Below are 12,177 nucleotides of genomic sequence, written 5' to 3'. Positions count from 1 at the left end.
TGCAGAGTAGAGTAGATCACGTGACAGGTTTGTACCACGTGACCATACAGTAGCTAGCCGGTCGAGTGGGTTTGGGAACGCATGTCACACTCTCATCGGATAAGCATGGAGGGGAGAGGCTTCTTTTCGGAGAGGATGGGTGGGAAGACGTTATGGGGTCTCCCACAGGATGGCTACGTCGTGTCGAAAAATCCCAACAACTGTTTCGTTTGCAAGTACCAAGAGAGGAGACGCGACGAGCGTGACGGCACTACACGGTCTTACCCATGCCTTCTGACCCTGGGAAGGTGAGTTGAGAGAGTTAACTCGCTGGTTCACTCGACCTGGTTTTGAAACTCAGGTACTGACGTCATTGAGTAACTCGTTTTTAAACGACGCTCCTCCCGAGTTAACTTTAGCAGCTTTAGGAACGCAGCCACACCCTAAAAATGAGTAAAATGGGGAGTAATTGCAGCTTTTAGTCCCCTAGACTGCAAATACTCTCCCGGATTGCAAATTCGCACTGAACTTCACAAATTTTCTTCCGAATGCAACAGTCTACGTAAATAAGTGCTCGTGCTCAATTTGATGGGATAAGGCTGGTATAACTCAGCCAACTTCACAGGTATCACGGTTGATGGTTTGATTCAAACTGCTTTCCCTCGCATTTACTACAGAAAGGGACTATCTTTATGGGACTACTTCCAGGGCTAATTACTAGGCTTCCATCAAGTAAGCGTTACACGACTACGCGCTGCGGCTTTACTGGCCTGCGCTGCCCTGAGTGTGTGATGGTCTTCAGCAGTGCATAAGGAACTCTACCACAGGACGTAATTCCTGCAAACTTGGTGGACTCTCTATTAAGGGACTTGTCGGGCTAACGGTAGATCAAAGACCGAAGAGTGCTACTATGTGGCGCTTGCCCGACCGACGACATCACGGTCAGTCTATATGTAACTGATGGCAGGCAGTGTGTTTTTGGTAAAGAATCCACGCTGAGCTGGTCTCGAGTTAACCGGTGCAGCCATCGTTGTCCATACATTTCGAGCAACATTACGAGCACACCGGCATGTTAAACAGTTTATTGGGAAAGTATGACCGGACAATGCGAATTATCTGCTCACGAGGACCCAAGGTGCCAACCAGGTGTATCCTGAAATTTTAAAACGGAACATTAGTCTAAATATCCCAAACTATCGATGATCCTTAACGGCTAAAATCACCGAGCGTCGGCTGATGCATAACACAATGTGTAACATGTCGATGGAATTAGGTTTAGCAACGTATATGCCCTTCAAACAATTCGTCGAACGTGAGGTCCATGTCGTATATAGTTAATGGTGCTCTTTCCTGCCTCGAGAAGAAGCAGCATTCTATAGAATAATATCCCTGTACATTGCCACTACATTATTTACTACTTATTATTAATACACTAAACGTTATCGTAGGTGTTACCATAAAAGCCATTTCATCTATGATGCACTGAATGCCGTTCGTGATGCGTGTGCCGTCGTGTGTGTTCGGTCTATCTTATTCTTTTACAGCGATAGCTGTAAATAATATAATAAATAAATGTTGTAAATAATAATCTATGTAAATAATGTGTATGTGTATGTGTAATGTATATGTAAATAATAATAAATAAAGTGGAAGTATAAGGAAGTATAAAGGGGGGAGCGCGATTCTGGAGTCGGCGGAAGAGTATCTGAAGCACGATGGCCTGAAGCATCCAGCAAAGCGCTTCTGCCCAGCAATAGTCTCAACGTTGTTATGTCTCAGGTGGACCTGACAGACAACTTTCGCTTTCGGCGAAATAGCGCGAAGCGTTCGTCGTTAATTTCTATTGCCTATTTCTGTGCTTCACTATCCCTTCTCCTACCAAGTCACGGGGAAGGCATGCACACGACCTACTCGATTATAGCTAGGATATCATCGGCACCCCTTACCACCCTTACTCGTCGGCCCGGTTATTGCTTCCTGAATTTCTACAATACTTTAGTACCCTATCTTAGTATTTTTGTACAAGCCGTGGATGTCCTACGGGAGATGCTTCTTGCTAAAGTTGATTATCATCATCATTCTACGCGTTTTCATAGGAGCTGTTGCTGTCGTCTGCTACGGTAGTCGTATACGTCGTAATTCAAATCTCCATTGTCCAATCATGATGTATAGCGCAACTAGCGGACGGGCTCCTCAGAGCGGTTCCTGATTATGACACGGTCGGTATAATCTAGTAGGTCATTGGTATGCATATACTCGATAAAGGAATGGTAGATGCTTTGCAAGGCCTCGTTGGGAACCTTCTCGTATTGGCAAGACAACCTAAATGTTACCTCGTTCTCGGAGGACGTCTTTTCCTCTTCGGAAAATGAAGGCTCGGAGAGCACCTGACCCCCAGAGTCAGCCATTACTTTGTCAGACCATTCTAGGTTTGCTGGAGGGCGGTAGTGACGCTTCGCTATCAGTACCACGACCGGCAGTGGTCGGACTCCTGCTTCGCCCTGCAATGAGTATCACAGCTGTAAGGCCAACAACGGAAAGGTGTTGCCATCACCTCCGACTATCACGAGGGGATTACAAGCACCTCGACCGACCATTAGTTTATTATATCTAGCGGCTACAAGTGTTGTGTCCAGCGGCATATTGTAGCAAATAAGTTTTCCGCTGCGGTAAGAAGTTGCGAGCAGGTAAAGGCTTTAACACCCGCTTTTAAACGAACGACTGAGATGCCCGGCCTCTTTACAGGAGATGATTGGCAACGCGTAGTGTAAACCACCTCTGTCCTCGTTTTAAAGAAGCCGCTCCTTTGACTCCAAGGAACGGGAACCACCCGCTGCGTAGTCCGTGGTTTAGTGGTGGTGTGTCTGGACAAAAAACGCAGTTAAACTGAAGGAAAGGATCGAAATAATGGCTACGTGAAATACATGTAACCGGAATATATCGTTTTCAAAGGTCGGAAACATTAGAAAATGAAATTCATCGGGTTTTATTGAATTAAATTAAATTCGCCGTCTTAGACTAAGGCTGCGCGCTCCCGGTTGAATTCAGGCAACAGTGTGCGGACCGACATCACTGGAGTCGATTATGGTGGCAGGCTGTCTGTCACAAAATGCGCTCTTTCGACTCGCGATCTCCTACCGAACTGTCGCTAGAAACATCTCCGTTCATGCTTTCGGTGGTATCGGATTGCATGCAACCAGCCTGACGACGCCGTCCGCTGAGCAATTCGGAGTCCCGCTGGCGATGCCGGTTACATGACCGGAAGGGCGAAGCAGGGAATGGCGGGTTCAACCGGTTCAGCTGGTTTTGAATTCGACGTTTTATGAAAACACACGAACGAATTTTGCGAAACCTTCTTGGTGTTTTCTTCTTGGAAGGCATCTCCACGTGGAAAAAGGGAGGCGCATATGGTGAAAATAAATCGCACCAGCTGGATGTCAGCGACGCTCCTTTTTCGCCATCTTGCTTTGCAGGAGTTATTTGGAATTGCAGCCTGACAGCGGTACAAAAGGAAATGGACTCTCTTGTTGAAACGTTCGTGATCACGAACGTTTCAACAAGAGAGTCCATTTCCTTTTGTACCGCTGTCAGGCTGCAATTCCAAATAACTCCTGCAAAGCAAGATGGCGAAAAAGGAGCGTCGCTGACATCCAGCTGGTGCGATTTATTTTCTTAAAAGCGTTCAATATAGATTGCTTAACCTGAGTCATCTTCGAGTATTGGTACATTTCAATAACAGGGCCCACGTCTTTGGGTGTTCCTGTGGGTCTGTTGCAAGCATAAACAGCCGCACTCTTGCTCATCCACCATGTGGAAGCAAGTACTTACGGGGAAAATAATTTTTCTAACAGCTCTTGGTATGTAGATGGGCCCGATGTAGGTACTGCTTTCTTCGGCGTCTTCAATGATACCCTGAATAAGGACCACTTCTTCAATGTCTGGTGTTACCAGAAAGCTGCGTGCGTGCTCCAGGTTAGGGAGAACAATATTTTCCAGGCGCAGGAGAATTTTCTTCGTCGGCCACATCTGAAGCAAGAGGAAAAGGGGAAGTATTTCTGCACTGCATTCTGCATTTTCACGTCATGTGTATCTAGGTGCCTGAACGCGCGAAATTTCATCTATGACTTTTCTGGACTGGGGTTCAAGGTACACGAAGAGGCACCGTTACATTTTTTTTTTTTTTTTTTGTAAAGCTCGAGACAAAATGTCAACAAATCACAAATGTTGCAAATGTCAACAAATGTTGCGATCTCCGCACGTATCTTTTCCTCAAAATCCTCCTCCTTCAAGTCAGGTCTTGCCAACAATATCTTTATTTCGTTATACGCCAAAGGCTCGTAGGGAGCTACATAACGGAGGCACGAGCAATCTGTCTAGAAAAAGCAGTACAGAGAATAGAGTATACAGCTAATAAGTTCATCGTAGTTGCCAAACAGAACACTCTCAATACATATGCTAATAAAGAACACCTGATAAACATCATGTAACTATCAACAACCACAAAAATAAAGAAAAACACCGGGAGCGCCACACGCTAAGATGGTTGGGACCGCCAAGTACAAATACTGAAGAGGGAATGAAGATTACTGTTGACTAGGGACATAATTAGTCACAGCAGCTTTGAACTGTTCCGATTCCGATCGCAGCAAGACTACAGGCTGGAGAAGAGCATTCCAGTGATTCGCTGTACGGCAAATAAATGAGCGCAAACAGTAATCGTGAGTACACATTGTGAGCTGGACTTTAAAACTGTGGTCAACCCTAGGAGATATAAAAGTAGGATTATCGAAAGTGTCGAAGCTAAGAAAGCTATTGCGAAAAATGCAGTGAAAAGGGGTCTAGGGTGTGTGTATAAGGAGAACTGGGGCCTTCAAAGCTGGAATGCTACAATTGCAGAAGTAATTTATCACAGACGCTATTTTCCAGCGCGTTCTTAACAAAAGGTATGCAATTGGGCTGTATACTGTTCTACGGCCACGGGGGTTTATATGGTTTATATTTATGTCATCATGTGGGCTTGTTGGTAAAGGTACAACATACAGAAGTACACAATGCGCGGTCTAGAGAAACGAGAAAGCAGTTATTCGTGCCGTTAGTCTGCGTTTTGTGTGTTATGTTCTGGTTATGTATTGGCTTCGCAAATAAATCTTCATACTTGGAACATAGGATGAGCCTGGAGCAATTGAGCAGCCACGCGGCGACCGATGTATGTCCAGAGCTGGTAGAGGAAACTCGGTCTTTCCGTGAACACTGCGATGGCTTCCAGAACACGAGCTTTTGGGATGAGGTAGCCCTGGAAAATAACATTCGTGTTCAAGTCTATTTTTATCTATATTACTTTACTAAGATTACCTATACACTGTGCTGCATGGTGGCACAGGCTGCATTACACTAGGGATCCCGAGAGTAACGGAGAGAGACAAACACAGGGCTTTAAGTATGGACGTTTGTCACCGCAAATTCACCCTCTTTATCGCTGTTCCATATGAAACGATCTATATGACATAACTAAAAATATGTGCTGTTCCGGACGCACTACACTCCGGGCTATGGCACGTCGTTCCTAGTGGCTCACGGCAACCCGTAAGAGACGGCAGACCGTGCAAGAAACTGGCTGCTTCAGTCCAAAGCGGTACAGAGCGACGCGCTGTGATACCACAGCACAACCATATTTCATTCGTGAACGTGAGGGTTTTGATGTGACAGCCTCAAAAGAAATTTTGCAAACGACTTCCAGCTTTTTAGAAACTGTGGTCCACAGAAGGTACTTCTCGAAAATACAGTCAAGAGTGAGACCACAAGGATTAGCCTTCGCTACATAATGCGCTAAATGTACTTGTCGTCACAACTATACGACCTGAACATGAGTCAGTTTGGCTTCTCACAGCAAACGTCTCTGAAGGTTCTTGAGGACGACCGGTAATGTCAAGGATGCAGCCACCACCGTCGTCTTGGTTCGCTCCAGCTGCACTCACGGCAACGAGCGATGGCGGCGATCGCCACATGTTCGCCGACAAACGAAATCCTATCCGTTCCACCACTTCTATTATTCCTTACGTTAACTGCGGTCTCCGCCTTGACTTCAGTGACAGAGACTCCGGTAGTGACGATACTTAGGGTGCCGATCACTTCTGGTGCCATGACAAAGTCCTCCAGGCTGTCTTTGCTCACGAAATACAGGAATGAAGCACTGTTGGCCAATGCACCGTCGTTGCGAGTTTCTACACGGCCGGACACCTGCGCATTGTATGACTTTTGCGGATACCACTCTACGAACATACGGCATAATATGTTGCAATGTCCTTATTTACAACATAATAGATAGCTGTTTTGTTGGCAGCGGGAGCACGAGTTCACATATCTGTTCTAAGACACATTTAAGGGGACAATTTCGAAATGAGACACCATTTAGTGAAAGCGTCCGCCGCTTCTTACCTTAACGACGCCCGAGTAAGTGACTATGACGTCGTGATGAGTTTTTCTCTCTATAATTGTTTCGCCTGGTTCGTAAGATACTGGTCGGATCTTCAGCTGTAATATGAAGAAGCGCTGTATAACTACACAGGATGCATGTTATGATACAAAGCACTGAGAACGAAAAAGCATTTCAGAATCTCCCCTTATGATATCTCCCACAGACTTGTGCGCGCGAATGAACGCCGAAAAAATGAAAGGTTGTAGCGTCCAGTGTTGAAATGATCTCTCGTCGCCGCACGGTATCGATTGAGCGCAAAACAACTGCTCGATAATTGCATTTGCTAATAATTTTGCCTAAAAATCAGTGGCGATTTAAGGGTAAATGAGAGAGAAATGCGTTAGCATTAGGCGCCTTATCCGGTCCATACTGACTTTTTGACCTTTTGACTTTGACTTGACGGATATTAACTTGCGGTCTAAACCCAACTTCCGGTTCTCCACTTCCGGTCAAACCTGACTTCCAGTTGTCCACCTCCTCTATTTAATTAGACCGTAATTAGACTTTGCCGCAATTACTTTGAATTGCCCTTTAAATATCCTTTAATTACCGAGGGCAAGTTATCTGTGGTAATCTTAAATTTTATTTAATTCCCTTTAATTACGTTTGCTTGCTTTAATTACTCTCAATTTTCCTTAATTACCTCCGAGGTAATCTTTAATTTCGTTGAATATTTCTCTTAATAGCATATATCTTGCGTTTATTACCTTTAAACCTTTCTTGCTTTAATTACTTCTACCTCTCTTACCTCTTAATCTTAATTACCTTCAACTACTTCAATTTCAAATAATTTACCGCCATTTACAGCAGAGTCGCCAGCTCTGCTTCGAAGTCTTGAAGTCTTGGTAGTCTTTTTTAAGGCGGAACCTCATGAGTACAACGCTCCAAGCGGTTGAAATCAACATCACCGTGTATTCCAAGGTCGCGAAAGCTCTTTCGTGTGGTCCTAATGCAAGAGATGCAAAGGATGCTCACAGCTATGAATTGTCGAAGCGATGCCTTGGACAGCCATGGGATGCTTCGTAGTACAGCGATGGGCTTGTAGCTACACCGAAAACTTCGCGGCGCGTACAGAGAGCGTTTCATAGCTGCCGTGATCTCGCGTCGAACCTTGCGGAACTCGGGCCTGTCGAGAGTGCCGCTTTCATGCAAGTCTACCACGGTGTGAAAGACGTGGTTAAGCACAGCCTGACATGCTTGGCGGCTCTTGAAGGCCACAGCTACTCCAGGGAAGTTGCTCTGTATGCTCACTAGGTGTTTCAGGACCTGGAACAGAGCGGGTACAGCTAAACCGCAAAGCCTTGCTAACTTCAGATGCTAACACGCCGTCACCTAAGTCAATTACCCACTCCGAAAGGGTCCCGAGCCAGTGTAAAGAAAAAGGAAATGAATCTACGGGCCGGGTCCCCATAGCTTTATGGGAGCAGCAGTAGCAAAGCAGCAGCGGTTCGGCAGCAGCAACACGGCAACATGGCAGCAGAGCAGTTTTCTGCTGCGGCGGCTCTGCTGCTATAGAGGCGTCCCATAGCTTCGTTTTGAATTAGCGGCAGAAACGGCGTAGGAGGTCCAAACCGTGTTGGCAACTATGGCATTGTTTACGTTTGGAACATTCCGAAGGCGTACGCAGTAGCTAAGCCTTTTAGTACACACACGTAGGAATGCAATTCTACCTGAAAGGCCGATATGAGTGGGATATATTATGGATATGTAGCTCACAAGTGGACTGTGAAATGATTGTGGGGTTGGTCCGAGCCTCATATTATCTAATTTTGCTCTTCGTTTATATGTAGGAAGTATCGTGACATTCAACGTAGGTTCGTCCTTTCGCACTGCTGTGCAGTATCTGCCGCGGTTGTACGGAGACTCTTCTACAGGATTTTGTCGTATTAATATCGCCTCGTTACTATGATTCGATATTTTCATTTATTGCGACCTCTTCTGCTAGTCATCACTATAGTTTCTGCCTGTTTTCATAAGGTAACGAGTTCATTGTCTATCTCTACCGAACCTTTTTGTAGCCTGAACATTGTCTATCTCTTGTTATTTTACCAACCACCACCACCACCACCACCACCCTTTTCAAGAGTCAGTTTCATTTACAACAACCTACATGTCGTCGACCCTCACAAGAAATCTGGTCGGTATGGTTTTCACACAGCATGGACCTGAACGTAATTTGCTTGTACGTTACCAGGTCACGGGTTTTGAAGTATACTTTCCAGAAAACAAATGAAAATGTTAGCTACAACTCTGGTACACAACATATGTATCATGGAGGTTCGGTCGAACACTTTATTGAACTTAATCAACTGAGTTATGTCCTGAAAGCGCACTTCACGCAGTCCCGATGAATGAACACTCTCCAAACTACTGTCAATCACAAGCGTGCCCATGTCTTCAGAAACAAATCACACAACAACCAGACACACCGTCACTCTGCGCCCTACTAACCCTAAACACAGTCGAACGAAAACAATACCAACCAACCTCCTGATTGGCTTGCGAGACCGGCTGCTCAGGCTGCAGAGCAACAGGACAGCACAGCAACCAAAAAGTCGGATACGGGAGCAGCAGGGAATTTCTGCAGCTCGGCAGCACTGCTGCTATGGGACCCCGCTTTACGTTCTTTAGACCGGCTGCACAATTATGCATCCCTTCTTTTTTTTTTTTCACGGGGATTAGTGCACGATAGAGAGATACGAGGCCAGATTACATGATAGTGGTGGTGATAGTGGTGGTGACTTGCCGGTGTCGGGCCTCACAACCGTGGACATCATGTACACCAATGGCATTGTGAGATGCAATTCTAGAACGAGTATTTATAGGAACCTCGATCGCGAAGTACAAGCATTTGCCAAGAATACAACGACGGCTAGTCTATGGCTGATGTCCACATGTTAAAAAACACACACAAAAAAAAAATAGACAAGAGAAAGAAACCTCTTGTGCGATGAGGTTCAACCATTTTGCATGACCTTCGACATACATTCAATTCCAACGATTATATAGAGCTTGAATGTGCATTGCTTCGTTATGCTGTTGGTGTCGTTCGTTTCCGAGATACTACTTAGGGGATATTACCTGCAGTCGGTTCCGTCCAGCCAGCGTACGTATCTTTTGTGCCAGCTCTTCACTGTCGACGGTCTTGGAAATGCACTCTTGCACCTCCTCTTCGCTCGTAACCATAGCCAACGCAACCTCGTAAGAGTCGTAGATGACGCTGTCGATTCGCGCTTCGATCATCTTGGCTAGAAACCGGCATGGAATCTGAAGCATTGAACTTCAATTGTCAATATCGTTTCGGCACAGAAAGGCGCCAGTTCCTCACCAAAATCAAATATATTATCGGACATAGCGTGGGTATGACCAGTGCCGGATTTACAGTGGTGGGGCCCCCGGGGGCACTGTGCTGTGGGGGCCCCATCGTGTATTCTATGTCTATCCATGTTATTCCGGGTCGATATGGGTGGACGGAGAACATATTTTTACCAAGGTTCCGTTTCTTCCATCTTTCTTGACGACGAAGTATAACTGTGGCTATTCTTGCGCCGCTTACATGTTGCTGCAGTTGCATTTATTATGTACAAAAGGAAATAATGTAGATCATAGACGTGCCTCACAGGTACATGCAGTTGCATGGGTGGCATGCAAAACAGATTTCCTTTGGACAAGACCTTTTCTGGTGGGGCTCCTTTGTGGTGGGGGCCCCGGGACAAGTGCCCCATCGAACACCCCGCCCCCTAAATCCAGCACTGGGTACGACAGACATGTAACACAGCTGAAGATTATCGTATCATTATAATTATGCAAACATGTACGTTTCCCTGAACTGATCGTTTGTAGCGCAGCGGCCTCAAGCCGCACATATTAGGGAACCGTAGAAGACAAACACATTGCTTTGACACGCAGTCTTTCGCGTTAAATACCGTGTGCCGTGAGATGAGATTTTAGCGCTGGTTAAAGAACCCTTAGGTGGCCAAAATTAATACGCAGACCAACCACTGTGGCGTCGCTCACGATCATAGTTGTCTTGAATTATTATTATTATTACTATATGCGAGGGGTTCAACCTTACAACTACAGCGCAAGAGTTGTCACCCTAACGAGAAACGTCGCCCAACTTATGATAGCGCTGTGGAGTTTCCCTTTACTGCGCTATTGCTTACTGCGCTACTGCTTCATAGTCAAGCGTCCAAAACACGCAGCCATGAGGTCCACAATGACCTGCTGTGTAACTCAGAGCCCTTGACCATCAAGCAGAAGCTACCTCTCAGGAGCTACCCTCTCAAATAATATAGTGAACATATTGGAATAAAAACCAGGTTTTTATGCGTATAGAGTATAGCTGGTCTTCCTCAACGCGAGTCCAGACCGGTGGTGATGGAATATCCTAGCTGACAGATGTATTATTTTTACCCTTTATGCAGGGCGTGCTGCCCCTGTCGCCCCAGAATATATACATGTGAGCACTTCTTGTGGCTCCTGAACCTCAACAAGTGATTGGCAAAGCATTTCGGTGTTCACATGCACTATAGTGACAAGCACTTTAGTTAGATAATGACATACTGAAAAATATAGATGGAACAGTTATGTACAAAGCCCATTGTATGTCATATTTTGAGGAATTATGTTAAAGTAGCAAACCAGAAGCCATTCACTGTCAACAATGTCAGCTAGCAGTTTCTCTGATTTTTCTATTTCGTTTTTCAAGTTGAAACAATATTGTATGCAAAGAGATGATGATTTGCGTAGCGAAATTCGGCTATGGATATTTCAACGTACGTGCAGGTTTCACGATTATCTAAAAATGGAACGCCTTTCATCGAAGATTGTCTCCCATTCTGCAATCTCGCTTTCACAGAAAAATTCCATTCCAGAAAGATTCCATAATAAAAGGGTTAATTAATGAATTTTTGGCAATTAGTCATCTAGTAGTACTCTCTTGCTGTTTGTGCGTGCGTGCGTGCGTGCGTGTTAGAATTCAGTGTATTGCAATAAAATAAAACGCTACATTTCTACCATCACTATGCTGGTTTTTACAGACTGTCTTCGTTTGTGCTTCGACCGACTGAGGCTCGCATACTGTTTAGTTGTACTCGTCAAGACATTACACGTTACGTCAATTTATGGAGCAACCTTCTTTCCCGCGTGGGCGACCATGTATGGGAAGAGTCTACCACCATGTGATAGAGACCCAGGAGTTCCTGCTTCCCAATATGTGCAGCGGTAGCGCGCCAAACAGTACACTTAGTTCATTACTTACATCAACATATTTGAAGATATGCGCTAAACGGCCTGCGCAGAGCATTATCATGACCGCAGGGGCGATGAGGCGCGAGATAGATCGCTCCTTCGACAGTCGGACAGCAAAGTGGAGTGCCAGCATCACTTGACTCGACACAGCAAGTAGAATATCCAGCTTGTTGTACATATCGAGACGGTGAAAGCGATGGCCATGAACGTACAACTGAAATTACCATAAGCACATACATTATCGGAAGCATAACAGGCAACCAACTCGAGCAGGGGTGTTCGCAAGCACGACGAATTTTATAAATGTGACCGACAAAAATGGGTATTGCAGTTTATCTTCTCATCAGGCGATTCGAATTGTGTGTCATACTGGACACCGACTGCGCAAGACAAGGACGCAGACGGACATTACTGTAATCTTCACCAAATTACCACTTTGCTAGGTATCGTCTGATTATCACCGAAATAAA

At 45.4% G+C, this 12,177-nt stretch overlaps 1 protein-coding gene across 3 annotated transcripts in view; it reads right to left on the bottom strand.

The window, feature by feature from the left end:
- Positions 1-1,045: 1,045 nt before the first annotated feature.
- LOC135386180 (sperm-specific sodium:proton exchanger-like) overlaps positions 1,046-12,177 on the bottom strand; it is a 29,705-nt gene continuing 18,573 nt past the window's right edge. For 2 of the 3 annotated variants that reach the window (XM_064615950.1, XM_064615952.1), the window contains 9 exons: positions 11,718-11,921; positions 9,536-9,721; positions 7,430-7,720; positions 6,415-6,510; positions 6,037-6,216; positions 5,135-5,272; positions 3,808-4,005; positions 2,313-2,480; positions 1,046-1,132 (listed from right to left, as the gene is read on the bottom strand). In XM_064615950.1, the coding sequence (XP_064472020.1) occupies positions 1,100-1,132; positions 2,313-2,480; positions 3,808-4,005; positions 5,135-5,272; positions 6,037-6,216; positions 6,415-6,510; positions 7,430-7,720; positions 9,536-9,721; positions 11,718-11,921 (1,494 nt within the window). In that variant the 3' untranslated portion in view covers positions 1,046-1,099. The remainder of the gene's footprint in view (positions 1,133-2,312; positions 2,481-3,807; positions 4,006-5,134; positions 5,273-6,036; positions 6,217-6,414; positions 6,511-7,429; positions 7,721-9,535; positions 9,722-11,717; positions 11,922-12,177) is intronic. The other variant, XM_064615951.1, reaches the window with a different exon arrangement.

Source organism: Ornithodoros turicata, chromosome 2 (genome assembly GCF_037126465.1).
Source record: "Ornithodoros turicata isolate Travis chromosome 2, ASM3712646v1, whole genome shotgun sequence".
In the NCBI taxonomy this organism is placed as follows: domain Eukaryota; kingdom Metazoa; phylum Arthropoda; class Arachnida; order Ixodida; family Argasidae; genus Ornithodoros; species Ornithodoros turicata.
The sequence above is the reverse complement of the archived record's forward strand: the minus strand, read 5'-3'. Positions and strand labels throughout refer to the sequence as shown.